The sequence below is a fragment of the Sceloporus occidentalis genome, unplaced genomic scaffold (genome assembly GCF_023333645.1).
Source record: "Sceloporus occidentalis isolate IW3139 unplaced genomic scaffold, rSceOcc1.0.p SCAF_6, whole genome shotgun sequence".
Taxonomy (NCBI): Eukaryota; Metazoa; Chordata; class Lepidosauria; order Squamata; family Phrynosomatidae; genus Sceloporus; species Sceloporus occidentalis.
Genome location: NW_028316986.1, coordinates 52,976,902 through 52,999,648, shown reverse-complemented (window position 1 = coordinate 52,999,648; position 22,747 = coordinate 52,976,902). Strand labels below are relative to the sequence as shown.

Genomic DNA, 22,747 nt, shown 5'->3' with positions numbered 1-22,747 from the left:
TAAAAGCCACAGTGCTGCAGCTGGAGGGGGAATCAGACTGCAATAAATATTGGAAGTCAGAATCACAAGTTGGGAGAAATGAAAGATGTGGAGGAGGGCCCAGGAAAGAAAGAGAGATCCTCAAACAATTCTTCACTGCATCAGACCCCACCATGACCATGAGAAGTAATACTTTAATTAAGAGCTTTGTTGCACAAGAAAACAAAGCCAAAATGGAACTGGAGAGTAGCGGCTTTTTCCCTGCCTTACTGCATGACGTTGTAGTACTTACATTCTCTTCCTGCTGGAGGACACGGTCATCAAAGGGAAACTTTTGTCAAACAGACTTTTCCAGCTAGAAAAAAAGACTTGTTAGTTTTTTGTGGGTTTTTTTGGGCTATGTGGCCATGTTCTAGAAGAGTTTCTTCCTAACGTTTCGCCAGCATCTGTGGCTGGCATCTTGAAGATGCCAGCCACAGATGCTGGTGAAACATCAAGAAGAAACTCTTCTAGAACATGGCCACATAGCCCAAAAAACCCACAAAAAACTTTGGATGCCAGCCATGAAAGCCTTCGACTTCACAAAAAAGACTTGCTTTGATGCTCATCTCCCACAGGAAGAGAATTTAAGCTCTGCGGTATCATGCAGAATGGTGTGGAGAAAGCCGCAACTCTCTGGCTTCATTTCCACTTTGTTTTCTCATGCAATGAGGCTCTAATTAAACAATATGTAAACATCCTACAACATTTATACTCTTCAAATTATTTGGGGCAGATGAAAGACCACAGAAAACCATATTTAATGCCATGGAAAAATCTTACTGTTTTAGGCCCAAAATCTGTCTTTTTAAATCCAGGACATAAACTGAAAGTTGACTTCTGGTTTACTTCCTGGTTTTCGAAAGCCCTGTCTTAGGCCTAAAACAAGAGGAGGTGGGATGGTAAAATTGCGTCCCCCCCCCCCCCCAATTCATGCAAGGTGTTAAATGATATGTTGCCTGTGTAACATTCATAATACCTTTCTCTTTCTTTTATAGCTCCTGGACAGAAGATACCCGAGCACAGATTTTCTCAGAGAGTTCAAGTACATGCGGTTTGACAGAAGCTCAGTGGAAGAAGCTAGAAAATAATATGAAGACTAAGCTCAAGGAGTTTGAGGAGTTGGCAACAGCTGGATGGAAGCTGGTAGCTGAGGAACACTTCTTGAGTGAGACAGTAAGTGTGAGGGTCACAGTGCACAACAGCTGGAGTTTATCTGAATTCTACCTTCTGACCACTAGCTAAAAACTAGCTGTCCCAGTTTTTAAATGTTACTGCTTTTTTAAAGCAAGTCTATGTCCATTTAGGACATGGCGATAGAGTTGAAAAAATGCAGGCTAATTGTTTTGTGAGAAAAGAACTTTCTACTGCCTTTTGGGGATAAATAATGAGTGAAACTGTTGGAATTGGAACATATCATGACTCATTAGAGAAGACAATAATGCTTGGTAATGTAGAAGGCAGTAAGAAAAGAAGAAGACTGCATTACAATCAAAGAAGCCATGGCCCTGAGTTTGCAAGACCTGAGCAGAGCTGTCAGTGATAGGATGACTTGGAGGTTCCTCATTTGTGTGTGTTGTGTACATTCAAGTCATTTCTGACTTATGGCAACCCTAAGGTGAACCTGTCCCGGGTTTTCTTTTTTTTTTTCTTTTTTCTTTTTTGGTGGGGGGGGGACAAGTTTCTTCAGAGGGGGTTTGTCATTACCTTTTTCTGAAACTGAAAGTGTGTGACCTGTCCAAGTGTCATACGGTTGCCATAAGCTAAAGCCAGCTTCATGGCAGTTAGCAATAATGAAACCAGTTAGTCTAAAAGGTGTTGCCACCTTTTTTCCCTCCACCTTCCTTTTTATGCTGTAAGAAACTAAGTGAAACATCACAGTATCATTGAGATGCTAATTAACTTGCTTCTGAATAAATGCTGCAATTTGAGCCCAGTTTGTTTGCAAAGACCAGAGGTGAGTAAAAGAATACAGTGAAAATATGATAACCAAACTAAGGTTTAAGAATGAATCTGTCTTCAAGATGCATGGATTCTGTTGCATTTGTTTCAGCAGACATGGCAATCTTCCCTGGGTTTCCAAGAAAAAATGTAAGTTCCATTGTATTTTCCCCAGACCTCCTGAGAGCTGAACTGGGAGGTCCCAGGTAGAAAGGAGGAAATGATACAAAGTAGGGTAAAGATAGGTTGGTAATTTGGGCCCGATTTATACGGGCCTTTGCGGCACCCCCGGCACATGCTAGGGGTTGGCCGAGGACACACTGTCCATATTAGCCTCACCCTAGCACGTGACGGGGGGCGTCAAAATGGCAGCGCCCTATACACACGGGCGCCGCCATTTTGACGCAACAGATGCTTAGTGTCACAGGTCCCGGCACCTTTGTGATGCCGCAAGTGCACCATTGGTGCATTGTGACGTCACAAAGGCACCACAAGAAGAACCCGCTTTTTACGGGTTCTTTTTGTTCCGCGACGGAACCGTGCAGTTTGTCCGCTGTGGCTCCCTCGCAGAGCAAACCAGGGCTGCACTTTTTGGGCGGTTTGTATCCCGCCAAAGCTAGATGATAGGTTGACTATTTGCTGTAATAAATAGCTAGATTAGATAGATAGATAGATTAGATAGATAGATAGATAGATAGATAGATAGATAGATAGATCAGTGCTTATTGAGATAATATAGATGCTTGCTGTAGATCTTAAGTTCCTGGTAAGTTGCGTCAAGAAATTAAATCGTTTTGGAAGGATCAATTCTACATTTCCTTGTATGGCACATATGATAGAATCATAGAGTTGGAAGTGACTGCAAGGTCCATTCCAATGCAACCCCCTGCCATACATGAATACACAGTCAAAACACTCTTGACAGAAAGCCATCAAGCCTCTGTTTAAAAACCTCCAAATGAGGAGACTACCGCACTCCAAAGCATTATGTTCCATTGTCAAACAGCTCTTACTGTCATGAAGGTCTTCCTAATGTTGATGTGGAATCTCTTTTCCTGCAGTTTGAATCTTTTGCTCTGTGTCCTAGTTTCTGGAGTCCATCATCACTCAATATGACATCACTTCAAACATTTTAAATTGGCTGTCATGTCACATCTCAACCTTCCAGGTTAAACATACCCAGCTCCCTAAGTCTTTCCTCATAGGGCATGGTTTCCAAACCTTCCACCATTTTGGTTGCCCTCCTCTGGACACATTCCAGCTTGTCAATATCCTTGATTTATCCTTTTAAACCTTTTATTCAGACATATGTCCCACCTACTGAGTTAAATGGATTTTAAACCAAAATAAATATTCAGAGGATATTTATATATTTATATTTATTAGGATTCCTTCCCATTCCCTACTGCAGTGAAATCTGTAACAGGGGAATATAACAGTAGCAATGGGGTGTTGATAGGGATGTAGGAGGGATTTATTTTGAAAACAAAAGTGGGAGGATGGTGTCAATGAGAAACACAGATCTGCCACACTAGGTTGTTACAGGCTTTGAAATAAATATATTCTTGCAACAAGGAATACCTTTCAGACTTTCAGAGAGACAGCCATGCTAATCTATTGTGAGAAAAACAGCAAAAGAGCCTTTTAGTATCTTGGAGACTAACAAGCTTTATTTGACATTAACTGTCATTGATAGAAATGGCCCAAGCTTTCCTGCTGATTGACATGGAAGTAGAAGTGCTGCTTCTGTCCCCTGCCAACTGCTTCCCTATTCGTTTTAAAATGTTGGCCTAGACCTGGTGGCAAGAAGGAGCAGTAGTTGTCAAATGAGCAGGCAGGTAGGAGCAAAAAGGAAGAAGGCAGATGTCACTGCTGTGCAAATGAGGAGGATATGGAAAGGGTAGCAAGCAGGTGCAGCAGCAAGGAGGAGCAGATGTTGCCCTTAGAGTCAGGACATGGAGGGCCATGGATGATAGAAGGCTGGAGTTTATCACACTGGGGCTAATTTTGGCATTAAAGAGAGATTAAAGCACATTTAAAGCATCTTGCAGATAAAGGGAAAATGGCAAGTTATTGCACAGATGATTATCACAATCATTGTGAAATTGCACAAATAAAGTGATATCAGAAATGCATTATCGCTGAAATCCCAAAAGTGAAAAGATGTGCATTAATGCTTCTTTGTAACCACTTTAATGGCGGGTTTTGTGCTAGATCAAGTGAAATCGTTTCGTGTAATTACATGATTTTTCTGGGATATTCAGACCCTAAGTTCTTTTGGGCTAACAGGACGAATGGAAGGCGAGATAGATTTCAAGCATCGATCTCGTCTTCCCTTGTATTTCATTTTTGCCCTGTTAGCGCTACATCTCCCATTGCCCCACACTGTTCCAATTGACATACCACCGCTAAAATCTGTTGATTTTAGGATTCCCTGGAGCCAGATAAAATAGATTTGGCAGCCTAATGCAGTTTCAGGATTGTCAATTTGTCAACCCTGGCATATAGGAATCCAGTGGGATTGATTTGATCATTAGTTTTTCATTCATTCATTTGGGTTCTGCTAAGGCTCACCTAAGGTGATGAAATTCAGAGATTACTGCTCACTGGCAATGGTAGTACATAAGTACTGAGTGATGAATCAGTGACTTACCCATTCCTTCTCTGTGAGGCAAGATGTTAAATAAATTCTGTTTCTAAAAAGAGGGCCAGTGTAATATAATGTTTAGAGTGTTAAATTAGTACCCAGCAGTCCAAATCCCCACTCAGTCATGAAGCTGGTCTTGGACCACTTATAATCTCTCAGCCAAACTATCTTGCAAGGCTATTGAGAAGATAAAATGAGTGGGGGGGAGCGGGATAATTGTGGATTATATATTGCTTTTCTTGGTATAACAGGTGAAAAATTAATCTTGTAAGTAAATAAATCCTCTCCATCCAAATTTGATAGCATTAAGGATGGTGAGACTGAAGCTCAAATTGAAAGGTGAAAGGAAAGAATTTCAGATAAGTTTTAAAATGGCATTCTTGCCTCTTGTTGTTTCTCCTGTTTGTTCTGCTTTCAGATAAAGGAACGATTGGAGGAACTGCGAAGTATGCTGGGATGGGTGATGGTGCACTGGCATGCACAGAGTTCTCAGAAGGACACTGACAACAAAAACAATGGCGCAGAGACTCAGGACGGCATTCTGAATAAGCCCCAAAACCACCAGGTTAATATGCAGTTGCTGAGTGGTCTTATAAGTACTGGGAATTAACAAGCAGCACCATTGCTGGTCTTTGTGAAATCCAGCCACAGAAACAGAATAGATCAGGACAAAGAGCTTGGGGCTTTCCCCTAGTTTATTATAACTCCCAGATTGTACTGTTTGAGGGACCCTGGAAGTTGTAGTTTAAAAAGTAACTTTCCAAGGTTGAGTTGGCTCCAGGTATTGTGGACTCAAGAATTACTTTGGAGTATCCAGTACAAACTTGACAGGCTCGTGCACATAAGAATACAGTTTTCCATGCATCCTGTTTCTAGCCTATGCAATGCTTTAAAAGTCATACTCAGCGCTTTCAATTTGTCTAGAAACTAACCAGTGATACTGTTGGAACATGACAGCCATGTATAACTGACCCTGGTAAAGAACCTGGGCAGCATTTGAACCATTTGCAAAGGCGGCCCCATATACAGCACACTGCAGTAGTCCAAACAGGATATAATTAAGACATGGGACACTATATTGAGAGCTGATATCTGTATGGGCAGGAACGGTGCAGGATGATGATGATGATGATGATGATGATGATGATGATGATGATGATGATGATGATGATGATTTTTCCCCCACCTCTCCCTAAGACTCAATACACGAGCTTTAACTGTGCAAACACATTTCTGGCTACTAAATTTTGGATATACAGTTACAGGAGCAGGACTTAATCCAGGAGTACACCCAAACTGAATTTTCAAAGGAGCGTAACCCTGTCCAACAAAAGTTGTGTTTCTGTTCTATGGTCTGCCTTCTGACTAATCAGGAGCCTGTCTGTTTTGCTTGGATTAAACTTCAATTTCTTTCCCTTTGTCCATTACTGACACTAGACCTTGATTCGGATCTCAAATAGATTTAAATCCAAAAAAGCAGACTGGTGATACTCAACTCCAAACTCTGGATTAATTGTCTCAGCAATGTTGTGTGTGTGTTAAATAGGAGGGTACTCCACAGGCTAGCAGTCATGGCAATGAACAGGAGTCTCTCAGCACCATGTTCTAAACATGTCTCCTCTATGAAGGACTGGAGACACCAGTACTTTGAAGTTCCATCTCAGAGAAGCGACTCAAAAGGCTGCCTTGACTGATCGTACTGGAAGCTGTCAAGAGGTCCAATATAATCTCTGAGTCCCTCATGGTTAAGTGGCTACTACCTTAGCTTCATCTGTCTGGTTTCTGTGGAGCAAGTTGCTGTTATAGGCACAGGATGAGGGGCAATATAGAAGGGTGGCAAAGTTAATAGTTATGTCATAAAAAATAGTTATATCATCAAGCAACAACTTTGACAGTGTGGCTGCTCTAAATACACATTAATATGACTAGGGTAAATTTTCAATTGTTGTTAATCATTCCTTTGGTGAAGGAGATCCCAGCCTAGAAGAAGTAAAAGGGAATTCTAAAATCAAGGAAGGAATTTATTATTGCTGCAACTCTATTATTCACTGTATTGTTTTATCCCACAGATTAAAGTAGCTCCTGAAACCAGTGTACCTGGGGCAGATGATACTCTGAGCTTGTGTGTGGCTAAAAGATCTCCACCCATGCTAGGTTCACTAAAGAATGGATCTGCATCACAAGACCATGAGCTAGAGAGGACCTCTGTATCCACTGCAGTCCTATCTACTGTAGATGTCCTTCCAGTGCAGAAACAGAGCTTAGAAGAATCAGAAAACCCTGAATTGGACATTCTCAGGGAGACTCTGATCCTAGAGCCTTCAGAGACCCCAGTGCTGCTAGTACCACCACCAGGCCCTGGCAGCTTGGGAGGCACAGTAAACCTGATTTTGAGCATTGGGAAGAAGGGGGAGAAAGAAGCCCCACGAAGTCAGTCTAGAGTATCACCATCATTGGTACAAGAGACCTTGCATAAGGTAAGGTAAGGTATTTTCTGGGCATGTCAGATTAAAGCAGTTTAGTGATTCTAATACATGGAATCTGTATTCCTAATCTGATTATCAGTCCATTCTGGTTGAGGCTGATGAGTATTGGAATTAAGTAGCATCTGGAGAACCAGAAGTCATCCACTCTTACCGAAGCAGAATAGGAGGCAAGAATTTATTATACAGCTGCTGGGTTTGTGTTCCTCCAGATATTGTTGCAATCAAACACATATCAGTTGTAGCCAGCAAAACTGATGGCAAGAAATGATGGGAGTTTCATTCCAACAACTGGAGGCTCACCTGTCACTTCCTTTCATTGGAGAGATTCTCAGACAGAAGTTGGATGTGACTAGTGGAGTACCAAACTTCCTGACTAAGATTGACCATTGTGGAACTTAAGTTTGGTAGTTGCCAGCTGGGCAGTAGGATGCTCATGGATGCTCTTTATCAATAGATCTTGTTGCTTTTTATGTAAAAAGCTGCAGTGCGTACTTCTAGCTGGCACATCCTTTTTATATATCAGATTTGCTGTTGCTGTGTACCTTCAAGCCATTTCCATCTTATGGCAACCCTAAGGTGACCCTATCAGAGGCTTTTCTTGGCAGGATTTGTTCAAAATAGGTCTGTCCTTGCCTTCCTCTGAAGCTGAGAGAGTGTTCCTTGTGCTGACACCTTTTTACATCCATCCTTTTCCTCCTCCCTTACATTTTTCTTTTGTTTTTTTCTCTCCTGAAATCCAGCTCCCTGAAACTAAACCCTCAACCTGTAAAACGTTTTGGAAACGTTGTCAGGGATTTTTAGAAAACACTTTGGGTAGTTTAAAGAGAAAGAAAAGGCTACTGCACCAGCATGCAGAAGAGGTAAACTTGCTGCAGGGGTGGAGTGAAGTGCATGCTAGATGGATTGGCCGCATGATGCAAGGAACCCTTGACTAATTTATCACAGCCTCACTCCAAAAGAAGTTCCACAGCACAATCAGTTCCCCAGGTTTTGGAAGACTGGAAAATGTTTTTATCTCACCTCTATGACTGCCGAGTTGGAGAGCATGAATGAGTTAGATGTGCATTGCAGCTTGTGCCTGAACTCCTGAGGAGCTGTCCAAAGAAAATACCTTCTTTAATATTTTGAATATTTTGTGAATTTTTTAAAGGGTTGCCATTTGCAAGATTCAAATGATGATCCTATGCCTCTATTATTAAAACAGATAAAAGAATTTCAGCCTGTTGGTCCTGTCATAGTATTTCTATTCTGAGAGAAGCCACATCTTTGGAAACTCCCTATTCCACACAACTATTAAAAACACAGGGCCAGTGTTGCCTATCCAAAGTGATAAACCTGGTCTTTAACCCACAACCAGTCAAGTGGAATATAGAGCAGTTTTATCTTACACAGTAATTCTGACCTCATCACAAAAGAGATACAGGATTTGACACTGAAATGAGCTTGAAGTATTCTGCCTTTTTGATTTAGATTGTAGACAGGATTAACTAGTTTCCTTTGAGGAAATAGATTACATGGGCTTCTTTCTAAAAGGTAATACTTTGGGAGCTATGACAGATGGGGAATAGAGAGATGGGTAATACAGTCAGCCTCTGTATCCATGGATTTTTTATTCGTGGATTCAACCAGCCACTGTTTGAAAATATTCAAAAAAATATATAAATTCCAATAAGCAAACCTTTACTTGGTTATTTTATATAAGAGACACCATTGTACTATGCCAATTTATTTAATGGTGTTTGAGCATTCATGGATTTTGGTATCCATGGGGAGTCTTGGAACAAAACTCTATCAGATACAAAGGGCCCACTGTACACCTGTTTGCTGAGGCTCTTACATTAACTCGTGTGATTTTAAAAGGGCATAGAAAAGACAATTGAATATTGGAGCAAAAGGCTTGAGGGGAAAGGCTTGGGAGTTCTGTGAGCTGCAACTGTTAGAGCTGGGACATTGGTGGCTGAGTCATGCTCCAGAGCCACCTCTCCAAAACAAGCCTCTGGGGAAGTGTTGGAGCACGCGGTTAGAAACTAAAGCAGCTGCAGAGCTTATGAATAGGAGAGAAGAGGGCTCCTGAGGATAAGGTGAAATTCATCTAGAAAGCCATCTGCCACTCATGAAGGCAATGCATTCTCAACCCTCTGGCAATGTAACATTAATGGGGTTAAACATATAAGCTTCCTCTGCAGCTGTTGCAGAAAAGTGATCCCCATTATACTGAGATCTGATTATGAAAGTGTGCAGTAGCACCTGGTGCAGTGTGTTATCCTAGCTGAGTTTCCTTCCTGGCATGCTGGCTATCTGGGTAGAGGTAAGCTTTGCTTTTAAACATGATGGAACATCGAGACATGCAGTATCCACCCCACTATTTAGGCATATCTCAATGGGCCCTAAGGAATGGTCTGTATTGTACTGTATTGTACCATCACAGCACTTCCCATTCTGCTGGGCTCTGCAGCATCCACTAAAACATTACATTCAAGATTCTATAGCCTCCTTTTCAAGCTATATTGTCAACGTTGAAGTAGTGTAAGATGTACTTAGCAGTACTGTCCTTGTGCTCCCTTCAAGATAGCAGATTTTGGCAGAGCTAGGTCATCCCAGACTCCTAAAATATGACTGTGGTAAACCAGACTTGGGGTAGCCTCTCCACAAATTTAAAGTGATCCTTATATCCTCAAACTTGTTGTGGATTGTCCTCCATGGTTGCTGCAATGAAGCATGAAGGAGGCCTTCTCTGATGTGTGAGCAAACACTGAGCAAGAAAAAAAGCATGTATCAGTGCATGTCCATTAAACAAGAACTGTGTGACTCCCAAGTTTCCTGCTATACCACCCAGAACAGGGTAGTTTGGGCTCCCATGGTCTTGAGGTTAGAAGAAAAGAGTTTGGAAAGTTACTTTGTTGGGCTACAGTTTCCAGAATCCCCCTAGCCAGTGGCCATGTTGGCTTGGAGAGTATAGGAGCAATGGTCCAAAAAATAATGCTTCAGAACCCTTGGGAGAGTGTTTTTTACTGTGGCTTCCCCCTCTCTACAGGTGAGCACCTATTTGCAGATGAAAGAGAAAGATGGAGATGCAGCCCATGGAAGCTCAGTCTCCAGGCCACCAACTATAAAGCAGATGCCCCCTCGAACCTATTCTCTCCCACTTCCCAGTCCAGGGTGGAGCACCGCAGCCTCTCAAACCGTGCCCAAAGCCAGCTCCAGCTGCCTTTTGCAAAGTCTGAAGAGAAAAGGCAAAAGGAAACCAGCAGGGGATGCCCACCTGCTCACCTTGCAGGGGATCATGGGGACAGAACTAAAGGATCTTCAGCTTGTTCAAGAAAAGAGGCATAACACCAGTAGCACTTGGCCCCCAAAGAACAGCAGGAAGGCACAACGTTTATGGACTCCAACAAACCTTGGAGATATGACAGACTATATGAGGAACCCACTGGCACAGGCTATTGACATTGAGTGTAACTCAGCTGGAGAAACAGCTGGAGGACGCCTTCTCTTGGGACAAAACAGAGGTCTCATCAGCTCCCAGGTACCAACAGAGAAGATAGGCACATGCCAGCATCTTTCCCTGGGTTCTGTCCTGAGCCTGCAGCTCCCCAAGGATCCCACTGTCCTCAGAAATGTCCATGAAACCATCAAGGTGATCAAAGATGGATTAGCAGAAAGGAAGAGTGATAGTCATGGCTGTCAGGTGGCTCATGGAAGCTCAGATAGGGCAAAAGTCCAGGAGAAAAGCACTCCCTTGCAAAAAAGAGGAACAGAAGGGCAGCTAGGAATACACAAAAGCATTATCAGGGCTGGGGATGTTCACAGTAAGGACAAGGGTAGTACATGGTTTGAAGAGGTAAGCGTCAGTCCAAGCTACAGCAAGCAGAAGGCTTACATTGTTGCTCCTTGTGAAGAAGACAGACAGAGTCCCAAGAGTCAGAGCAGCTCTGGTGATGACTTTCTGGATTTCAAACAGAACCGGCTCTCCCGTATCAGTGTACTGCATGAACAGATAGGCTGGGAGTGGGACAAGCTTGCGGCATCACTGAGTACAACTGGTAGCTCCAGTGAGGTGGAGGCAAAAGATCCAACTGAGCAAAAGGCCCAAATTAGAGAGTCATCCAGGGTGAGGCTGAAGCCATCCCCTACTAAGCATACAAACAATGCTGATGCTACGTCCTACACCACCCAAGTGAAGGACGCTTTAGCAAATGAGACACCAGGGAAGAAAATCACCCAGAGCCCTGTGGAAAGCTTTGTAAGAATTACTCCCTCGTTATTACCCTGTGTTGTCAGATCGCCACCCAAGATGTCTGTGCTTGAACTAGACCCCCAGGAAGCATCCTCAGAGTCAGGTCCTCCAATCCTGACTTCCAGAGGAAATGTGGCTGAAGGGCCAAAGTCACAAGTTGTGCCAGAGATGTGTCACCCTGCTCATGAGTTGTTTGAAGAGGAAGAAGAGGAGCTGCAAGCTATATGGAGTAATGTGGAGAAGGACAAGAGAAGCACAGGAACCCACAGCATTGCAGGGGAGAAAGCAGATAAGATCCAAAGCCCAGACAATTCTGGTGAGAAAGTCATACTAACATCAGCAGACAATGTGTTGATAGCCAAGTTCAGGCTTCCCACCCCTGCCCAAATGCTTCAAAGCTTGGAAGGAGAGAGAGGGACCAACAGGAAAAACAGCCCAAGCCAGCATGACTGGGCATCCATATCTTCTTTCCAGGAGCAACCTGAGAGGGCAAAGGCTTCGCCCATGGGATCTCTACAAAGCATGTGCCTTCTAAAGCAGCAGAAATTCCAAGAAGAGGACAGATTTGTTGGAAAGGTCAGAATCATTGATTGTCAAGGAGGGGAGGAGGCACAGAGTTTGGGAAAGTTGCTTTTTGACTACAACTCTCAGTATCCCAGACCCAGCATGCTCCTGGTCATGTCTATAGTCCATGTTCTATAGTCCATAAAGTAGCTCCCTAGCTCTGTTTTAACAGGATTCTCTGCTTGAAAGGCAAATTTTGACTGCTTTTCCCCATATATTCCCAAAGACTATGGACAAATGGAACTACCCGAGACATTCAAGTTGCCACCCAAATTGCAAATCTGCTGCTAGCCTATACCCACAATTTAAAATAAGAGCAGGGATAGGAACCAGAAGTACTTCAGATGTTGCTGGGCTTCCGCTTCCATAATCCATAGCCAACATAGTTAATGGTCAGGGATGATGACAGCTGTAGCTGAGCTTTTGAAGAGCCATATATGCTTCCATTTCCTTCTTCCAAGGCCAACAGCATGGCTTCTGAATTGACAAGGGAAGGGATGGGGGAATCAACGTTTATTAAAAAAAAATTACCAGATTGGTTTTCTGTGATGACTCTATAATATTTGCTTTTCCATGAAGGTAGTGGATGTCAGACTGGGGGTGTCTTACTTCAAAACTTTGACTCATAACTAATAGTAAGGAAGTATTTGTTGTCAACAGCAAGCTTGTCAGAATAAGCTGTTTGCACATTTTGTTCAAGCATCAGGTACACTAATTTGTCACAGTGAAAGAAATGCATATACATTGGCTTGGGGCAGCTGAAAGGAAATTTTGATTAGTGGTAGCATATCACTTTTTATTTGCTCAGTTTTGGGGAATGTGATCCTAAATTGCCTTAGTAATTCAAATTCTGTTGCTCGAGGACATGCGTCTTGGTTTTTTTCAATATTGTATTTGACTTTCCAGCAGCTTCCCAGTAAACTAGAACTTCAGATGATGGAAGGGACTCTGGAAAGGAAGCACTTGTTGCAGGCAGGAGGCAAAAAGGTATTGTCAGATCTTCACAGCATTATGGTGGGGGAGATAATCTCTTTTCCTTTGTACTGATATGCTGTGATATGACATTCCTTGTATGGGATGATGGTTGCTAGTAACATGCCACAACCTCACCTGCATTTTCCAATAGCACATTATTAGCACATAACAAGGGATATTGCATGTGTGTCTGCTTGTCAGTGATGGGATTAAGATTTACAAACAGGGATCTAGTCTGGGGTTTGTCGAACAAATACAAATTATAGTTTGCCAACTAAATGACAAACTGTGATTTGTTTCAAACAAGGAATGGAGGTGAAAATTGCCATACAAATGGAAAGGGGGAGCACAAAAGCCAAAGCTTTCTCACTACTTATTCACATAATACCAAGCCTTAGCTACATCTAAATCATCACAAGGTGCCATTTATTTATTTATTTATTTATTTGCTTGCTTGCTGGCTGACTGGCTTGCTGGCTTGCTGCCTTTCTCCTGGCTTGGGACCCAAGGCAGCTAATTACAGCTGACAAAGTACCCGCAAGCTTTCCCAGCTGACAAAACACCATATATTTTATTCTTACCTTAGACCTCCTAGTATCTGTTACACATAAAGGAGACAATGGGGCTAAACAGACAGGCAAAAGGAGGTGCTTTCAGGGTGACTTGAAGGTGTGGCGTTTAGATGACCCATGCCTTGAAGCCAGCAGGAAAGTGCCCTCTAGGCGCCTTAGGCAGAGAAAAACCATTTCAAAAAGAAGCAGTTTTTTTCTGCTTCTTCCTGGCTTGAAACCATATCATGTGGTCATGAATGACATGAGCACTCTAGCTGCCTTGGGAGCCGGCGGTGTGGTTGGTGGGGTTTCAATGTGGCTTCAGAAAAGGCAGCTTTAAGCCACTTTTTCCTGCCCATCTGTTTCACCCCATTGTCAGGTACAGCACAGTTTTAAGTCTGAAGAAGCTGGAAAGAAAGTAGGTGTTTCCAGTGGCAATAACATCTGCTTGCAGGGGTTTAGAATTGGTGACAATATCAGTGAATGAGAAGTTGTATCACTTTTCAGAGGAAAAACTCATGCTAATTCTAGATCCAATCTTTTAACCAAAAATCTAGTATTTTATCACTTCTGATATGTCTTGAGTGCTGCATCTGTGTACGTTCTGTTCCAAACCATCTCATCTTGAAAAACAACAACATACTTTAGATGTATGTAAAACACAAAAGTTAAGACTTACATTCAACTAGAGAAATGGCCACAATAAAGGCTTACACTTTAAGCACTCTATTAGATGAGGTGTGCAGAGCTGCTGGCTGGAAGGAGCCATCTATGTTTGTATAGTACTATGAGATGATAAATATATTGCTGTACAAAGAATGAGGGGTTGGAACTCATTGTGAAGAGTCCTTCTTGGATGAGCAGAGGAGCAATTTACTCAGCAGGCGAAGAAAGTAAATGTTGTCTTTTGCTCTGCACTAATGGTCATGTCCCCATGTTCTGAAGACCTAGAGGTTATCTTAGATGATGCTTGCCTGTATAGGCCTCCAGTGTAAAGCACTGGCTTGTCTTCCAGAGGCAAGTACAGGTAGATGGAGGACTTCATACACATGTAACTTAGCCAACAGGGAAACTTGTGAATTAACTTTAAATTTCCCAACAGGGAAACTTGTGAATCAACTTTAAATCTCATGTATTCCAGATCAGAGCTTGGAAAAGTTACTATTTCTAAAGTACAGCTCCCAATACTCTCCCACTATTATGTATGGTGGATGGGGGATTCTAGGAACTATGCCTTAAAAAGGTAAGATTTCCAAGGTTTTCTCAGGATCTGACTGTTTACTTCTGTTTTCCTAGGCAAATTGTCGTTCCTGGAACTCATTCCATACAGTGCTGATGAGACAAACATTGTGTTTCTACCAAGACAAGAAAGATACCCTCAAGGTAACGGTAGCCAATTAAATATCAAAAGGGAAGAGGAGTAAGGGAAGAGTGATAGTGTAGGATGGCCTTTGCCAGAAGCTTACTGTTCTCTTTACTACTCCTCTCCCATGCTCTTTTTGATTCTGCTCAAATTCAAACTTTCATCGGTTTTATAACTTCATCTCTCCTGCATAGGATCACTGAGTGTGTACACTTGAAAATGTTATTCATGAATTGATTTTTAACAGAATTTATACAATTGTGTTTATAAAACATGTCTAGCCATAAGTTGCAAATCTTAAAAGCAATTAAACTGCCTCAGAGCATCTACAGAGGAAAAACTCTTCTGTAGGGGAAAGATTGGGAAAAGGTGAGGAGCTAAGCTCAGTATAGTTCACCATGATTCCTGAATGATAATGCCCCCTCAAGAGAGAGCAAGGATATATTCTAAAGCTCAGAAACTGGGAAAAGTTTTTTGGGACTATAATGTCAGAATCCTCACAACCAGCTTGGTCCTGCTGGCTGGAGAATTTTGGAAACTGCAAAACAAAGAGTAACTTTTTTCAACTTCTGACAGAGTATGAGCTCTACCCGTGAGAAAGCATTGCCCTCAACATTATATCTGATTAAATTAATCTCAATAAGCTCAAGACATTCCATGTTTCAGACTGTACCATTTAGTCATCTGAACATTCACATTTTCAGACCTTAATAGTCACATCTTGGGTAGCCAGTCTTTTTCTTTTCTTTTTCCTTTTTTTTTTTTGGGGGGGGGGGGGAGAGCTTGTGCCAAGATTGCTTCTACTTTCAGCATTATTCCATTGTTCCAGGTCAGAGACACCCTTGTTCATATGGAAATATTATTCTATGCTGTCAAGTAGCTTTCACATTCCAGAAACTACATGATTTGCTTCTCTTTGCACAGCAGAGCTCTGCAGTGGCCTTCCCACTAAACGTATCTGGAGCTGTTTGCACTCTCAACAAAGAATATACCAAAAAGAACAACTGTTTCACATTGCAGTGAGTAGCCTCAGTTTTCCATTCATAAACAAGTTAATGGATTCATAAAGCTCTGAATTCTTTAAAACACTAACACATGCTAGTAAGAACTCTCTTCTCCTCCTCTTCCTCCTCCTATTACTACTACAGGGCATGGATAACTAACATGTTGGGTCTACAGTGAAGAGACTTAATGCAGTGCAGGATGGCTCATGGCTTCTGTGACAGTAGAGCACTGAATTTGCTCTGGATGTTAAGTCTGAACGTTAAAGAAGCTATCCAAAGTGTTTAACCCTATTCCCAAAATAGGGGCCCTTGGTTTCAAATTAAATCCCAGGATGGATTCAGATCCATTGACTCAGAATCTGCCAGTTGCCATTAGTGAAATACCAGCCATCAAAACATAGCTTGTGATGCTAAATTTTTGGAAAATTCCACCCTCTAGCTCTAAGATTGATGGGCTTTTGAAATTAGCTCTATCCAGTATCTCCAGTACTCCATCAAATCACTTTTTGTTGATTTCCTTTGGTATTCCTGTAGGATGAAAGATGGCTCCAAGTACCTCCTCAGAGCTCCAACTGAGCCACTTGTGAAAGAGTGGGTTATAAAATTGCAGAAGAACTCAGGTAAGTCTGAAATACTGTTAAGTAGGAAACTACAGAGGTCATTGGTAGACCCATGGAAGGGAGAGATGACTGTCAATCAGAAACATAAATCATCTAGAGGTCTCCATGTGGCCAAATTGTAACTTTTTTATATTTTCCCCACAACATGTCCCTGTACAATTCAGTCAAATCTGGTGTAAAAAAAAAGGGGGGGGGGAATAATCTTTCTAATAAAACAGGGATGTAGACATCTCTCTCTCTCCAGATGGAATAAGATTTCAGGCCTTTCCTCTCACCATTGGCTGTGTTGACCAAAGTAGATGAGGGCTGTATTCCTTCAGCATATGGAAAGACAGCCATTCTTCACCCCTGAGATAACAGGAATGCACCGGATAGTAATAATAGTTTCTAGCCTGGGCAACATGTTTCTGCCAAATGCTTGCCTACTGGTTACATGTAAAACTGTGGGTAATAATGAACCTCTTTAAAGATTATGTTTTTAGTTATATACATCAATTTAAAGTAGAATGTATCGAAAAGGTATCTAAATAGTAATACACTTATTATTCAAATATGCTATTTAGAGCAGGTGTAGCATCCTGTTGTGAAGATGTAGCTGGCAGCCAACCTGGTTGTGTTGCTGAGAAGGGTCATAGATTTATTTGGGTGGAGAGCAGTTCATACATTAAAAGCACTTTGTGCATGCTTTTAAAAACCCACTTCTCAATTGCGGCTTTGCTATGTTCCAAGGTTTACATGACATGGATTATTTCCATTCAGCTTCCCAGACTGCTCAAGAAAAAACATCTGCAGTTAGGTAAGTACAACAAGCAAAGCTTCTTTACAGATGGATTTTCTAGGAGCAGGACTGCAGGTTTCTGGGCCCATTGAGATTCTCAGTGCCACTTAAGATTACCAACTAGATAAGTCATGTAAGTCATCCAGTGCCATTTTGCCAACTATTGTAGATTTAAAAAAAACATGTTCTGGAACTTTCTGTCTAAATTCAAAACTAAGGAGGACAAGTTAGTTAGGCATTCAAATTTTTGGATGGAAATTAGTGTGTGCTGTTTTCTCTTAATTTTGTTTTAAAAGAAGTCTTAACATTTGGAAGTGAATCAAAACATTTATGTGTTAAAGCCACTATTTGCTCTATTTGGATGTAATTGTTCTTTGCTTTTTTGCATGCCTCTCTCTAGCCTTTGCCCTAATAGTGATGGTCACTCCCTCACCCACCCACCCCGCCATCATCACAGTCACATTCCATTAATATGCAATTGTTGATTTTTTTTCCCAGCTGTAAACAAAAACATCAGTGCAGGATGGGAAACCTTTTTCTGTTCAGGGGCCACATTTCGACACATTTCCACACACATTGGTGTGGAGGCCAAGGCAAAGTGGGCAGAACCACTTTAATTCTTATCAATTTGATCATTTTTTAACCAGGTGTACAGTTCAGTTCTCTGCATGTCTTCATGTCTGGAATAAGCCCCAGTACAACAGGTATTGCAGCAGCAAAGCAGAATTCAGCTCCATGCAACAGCTTCACAGGCTTAAGTAACATCTCTCAGATGAAGCTGGCTGGTCTGATAAGAAATCCTGCAAGCTATGTGTGGCCTGTTCTGCATTGTTGCACTGGTTGATCAAGTTCTCTATGCAGGGCTCTGAATAAGAAGGTTTGTGGAGGAGACATGCTAGGACTACCAGTAAATCTCACATCATCTTGGCAGTACAGCTTTTTGCAAGTGGGGATTTGCACCAACTCTGTTTCTATTGCTGTCATTCTTTCCAGTGTGATTCCTGGCCAAAGTGTTTCTCACTTCCTGGGCCTTCATCAGCCCCTTGCAACCAAGAACCAAGAAGCCATTTTGAAGTCAAGGGTCAGGATGCAGTTGCCTTATGGCGTTCAAGAAGACCCCCTTGATATAGCAGCATCTCAGACAGGTGGGTTTGTAGAATTCAAAGCTTCTCCTTAGTACCTACCTCATCATGCTTGCTCAATCTCTATCAGCAATGTCCTCCTGTCATCTCTTCAGTTAAAGTGCCATCCATGTGGAATTCACCATTCTTCTGAAATTGTGGTTGCAGAGGGGAATGCAACAAGTAACTATCTAAAGCCGTTCCCATGCCTTCTTCTCTCTTAATCCAACCTGACTCCTAAAATTACTGAGAAGTTGCAGGGCTATATAAGGGCACATAAAGAGCCATGCTGGACTAGACTGAAAGCCAGTCAGTTAGTCACACAGTCTTGTTCACACAATGGTCAACTAGTCACATACAGGAAGCCAGCCAACAGGACTTGAATGGTCCATCTTGCATCCCGCAACAATTGATGCACAGCGGTAGCATACTACTTCTGATACTGGAAATACTATATAGTCCTAAAATCCATGACCTTTCTCTAATCTCTCTGTAAAATTCTCCAAAGGGACTCTAGCGATAGGGCCCTTAGCCTATCAGCACTTATTATGTTGAAGGCCATCCCTTCAGATGCATGTTTTTTCTGTGAAGGAGGGATAGCCATTCAAATTGATTTTGTACTGTGACTATAGAGATCTCTGAACTAAATAATAGGGGGAGTAGCAGCAAGAAACTGTGCTTTTCCTATCTGGTATGAATTCTGGCATATAAAAAAAATGAACCTTAGGGATACCCAGAAAGACAAGTATCACATGTTGATTTTTATTTATTTGTTAATAGTGATCCTTCCCCAGTTTTCATCCCTGCCAAATGGGCTCCTTGGAAGGAGGTAGTGATCAATTGCTCCTCAAAGAGTCAATTGTGTTCTAGTGTCTAAGCTAGAGTAAAGTGCAGGCAGCTGTAGTTACAGTGATTGGCAAAGTGAGGACACAGTGATATTGCATATAGAAGCACCTTGACTATAAGTACTCAAGAACTAGGGAGCTCCCCATCCTTTGCCAAGCCTAGCTGGACATAACCCAAATGCACTTTACAGAACTAATATCAGTTCCACATAAGCTGAGGTAGAGTTCTCTTATCTCCCACTCCAGCCATAGCAAGTGCTTCCTCAGAGGGTAAATGAGCCATGAACAAATGAGTTGTTCATGGCTTCTGCCCCTGCAGTCTACCACTGGCTCTTATAGCCCTGAATTAAGCCACTCTGAGAGATCCCTTTGAAAATTATCTCACTGAAAGTGTTCTTAGTTGTCATCATGTCAGCATGATATCAGACCTTATAGTGATCATGTGGATATCCTTTATTTGTTGTTGTTAACTACCCTTGAGTCGATCTCGACTCACGGTGACCCTGTGGATGAGACATCTTCAAGACCCCCTATCCTCCACTACTCTTCTCAATTTCTGCAGATTTATACCTGTGATCTCCTTAATTGAGCCCATCCATCTAACATGTAGTCTTCCTCTCTTCCTAATTCCTTCCACTTTTCCTTTATACTCAAGGCCCAATTATCTTTCCATGGGGCAAAAGAACAAATGCTTTTTAAGTTTTGTCCTTAGCCCTCTGACTTGGCAGAGATAGCATGGCACAAGTTGGATATGTATTTTAAAATCTGTTTGAAGTGAATGGCAGCCTTTAGACTCTAAGAGGCCCTCTTCATATCCTTCCATCCTAGATCTATGGGAAGGGAATTACCTTTGCCAGATTGCTCAGGACATGTTATCTCCATGATTCTATAAGGTTCTGAAACTTCCTGAATTGCTTCAATACACTCCTCCAAAGCAGCAGGCATTGTAGCAGTGTAAAGGATCAATGTTCTCATAGCCATGATCTGCAGAGCATCTACTTATTGAACTTCTAGTACATCTGTAAGACACTACCCAAATTGCTGACCATTCTGCAGGGGTAGACTTTGGCAGGAGGGAACTCTTCTGTGGATACATTCAACTTCCACTCTTAAGGACAAACTAGCTTGTCCATATCCCATTCTTTTTAATGCCAGAATCCACACTAATCAGAAAATGGAAGATTGTCATGAAGACTTCTTCTGGCATGAGATGAAGATGGCAACCCAAGCTTACCCCAGCTGTGTAGGCAGAGTTATAGGACTGCTGGTTTGCATGCTGCCTCTGTCACCTGCATATAACTCCATTGTTGCTTCAGTTCTCCTATGCAAGCAAAGGGGCACCATGCTCACCTTCATTTTCCCCAGAGTTTGGAAGAACTTAACTGTTGACTAAGTTGCCAGGATCACCAGTATAGCCAGTAGCTATGATGACTTAGGGGTTGTGGTAGTTGTAATAAATAAGAACAATAACATTTCCAATATCTTTTCTTTCCTCTCTTTAATTATCTCTTCACATATTGATCTTGAGACTTTTTTTGCCCAGTCAGTGTGTCACATAGCTAATTCAACCAAACTCTTCTTCCAGGAAATGTTCACAGATCTGCTGCCATTTATACTGCAGAGCACAGCCTGACACCATGCCCTCCTACACAGTCTGCAAGGTCACAAGATCCTTATATTTGTCAGGAAGAGGAGGACTTTGGGCTAATTACAAACAAGAGGCGGTCGTATTCTTTTACATCAGGTATGTACACACTCTCAGCCTCAGAGGATGGCAATTGCAAACCCCCTCTGAAGAAACTTGCCAAGAAAACCCAGTGATAGGTTTGCCTTAGAATCTCTATAAGTCGGAAATGACTTTGAGGCATACAACAACAACACATACTTAATTACTGTGAAGGAGATCTTTACTTGCTGGGGAAAGGACAAAAAAGATCTCCCATTAGTCCTTTAGATCTCTTTCAATTTGTACCAAGAGGTCTCTACACTTCTGAATGTCTACCATTTGTTCACTTTGACTCTTTCCAGCTACAACATGCATGTCCTTCTGTTCAAGTACAGCTTAAATGTCTGTGACTAAGTACCGACATGATATCATTATGCTATTTTCAGTGCCTGGCTGTGTCCTTTCAAGGTTCTTCCGAAAGTAGCAAGTTAATTGCTTGATTTTGCCACTAGGTGTCAGGAGAACACTTTGGGCACAAATTTGCAGGCATGCTGAAGTTACTGCTGACTTTAAGAATTGTGTTAATGTGTATTTATATGCTAGTTCTCTCTGTGTGTGTGTACACACATGCATACACATAATGTGCATATGTTTTCATCCAGTCATTTATGTGCCAATATATGTGTTGTCCAATCCTCCAATAAAAGGATTATTGTTCTTATATGACATTTGCTTGCTTGAATCCTGAGATCTACATTTCAAGAAGCACAGACAGAATAGAATGTGGATACATTAACTTTTTGGACTACAACTCTCAGAATCCCCCAGCTACATTGCCTGTTGTAGTCTAAAAAAGTAACTTTTTCCAGGCTTTCTTTGCACACAAAACAGTGTTGTGTTTTGTGCTTTAGGAATGAAGCATAGCAGTATGCTGTGCCTCAGGCAACAGTGGATTGGAGCCAAGTGGCTTAGAAAGACCCAGATTCAGTGCATAATCTCTAAGCTATGAGGTTATGCCCTCTATCCTGGAAATTCTTTCATGTTTCATAATTTATTATCAGATGTATATCCTGCTTTTCCATTTCATAAAGTACCAGTAAATAAATTAGAATCATAAAGTTGGAAGAGACCAGAAGGGATATCAAGTCCAACCCCCTGTCATGCAAGAATACACAATCAAAACAGTCCTGACAGACACCCATCCAGCCTCTGTTTAAAAACCTCCAAAGAAGGAAACTCCACCACACCCAGAGGCAGTGTATTCCACCACTCTCAAACAACTCTTATGTTTAAGTGGAATCTTAGATGGAATAATTGTGTTAATAATTTTAGAAATCTAAAACATAAAAGGAAAAGGTAGTGAAAATTGCAAAATATATTTTGTTTTTTTTAATTAATCTTTACTCAAATATTTTATAAATAAGAATAAAAAACACATAACAGCAAAAACACAAAATCAAACATGTAACAAACACATAACTAATTATTGACAATTTAACAAACTAACCTATTACGAACTAACATATAACAAGACAAATTGACTTCCAAGAGGAACAGTGAGACACAAAGTTGCTAGGCTTTGACCATTAATACATTCAAATCAAATTCTCTTTACCTTCACTCCTTGCTTAACTAGGTTCTCTACAGTCCCTTCAAGAGGAGGTAAATAAAGAACCAAAATCATGATTGGACTCACTATCTTATGTATATACTTTGAACTTATTTTTTAGCCTCACAATATTATATGTCAAGATTACTATATCAACCATATTACCATTCAAAATTAGAGGCTATGTTTTCAACACAAATAAAGGACACTAACGGGTTCCATATTTTCTTGGTCTTTTCCCAATTGAGATTTTTGACATAACTGGTAAGTCTGTCCATTTCCATGAAATCAAGAAGTTTTATAATCCAATCTTTCCATGTGG

The 22,747-nt window shown here is 41.5% G+C and overlaps 1 protein-coding gene across 4 annotated transcripts in view; it reads left to right on the top strand.

The window, feature by feature from the left end:
- LOC149310741 (uncharacterized) overlaps positions 1-22,747 on the top strand; it is a 76,802-nt gene that overhangs the window by 46,271 nt on the left and 7,784 nt on the right. The window contains exons 20-31 of one of the 4 annotated variants that reach the window (XM_089529639.1): positions 1,017-1,194; positions 5,025-5,171; positions 6,676-7,083; positions 7,833-7,952; positions 10,127-11,905; positions 12,800-12,880; positions 14,716-14,802; positions 15,710-15,801; positions 16,321-16,406; positions 17,136-17,202; positions 18,178-18,329; positions 20,736-20,894. In XM_089529639.1, coding sequence (XP_089385765.1) covers positions 1,017-1,194; positions 5,025-5,171; positions 6,676-7,083; positions 7,833-7,952; positions 10,127-11,905; positions 12,800-12,880; positions 14,716-14,802; positions 15,710-15,801; positions 16,321-16,406; positions 17,136-17,202; positions 18,178-18,329; positions 20,736-20,894 — 3,356 coding nt within the window. Of the gene's footprint in view, positions 1-1,016; positions 1,195-5,024; positions 5,172-6,675; positions 7,084-7,832; positions 7,953-10,126; positions 11,906-12,799; positions 12,881-14,715; positions 14,803-15,706; positions 15,802-16,320; positions 16,407-17,135; positions 17,203-18,177; positions 18,330-20,735; positions 20,895-22,747 lie in introns of all 4 variants that reach the window. The other 3 variants (XM_089529640.1, XM_089529641.1, XM_089529642.1) reach the window with 3 other exon arrangements.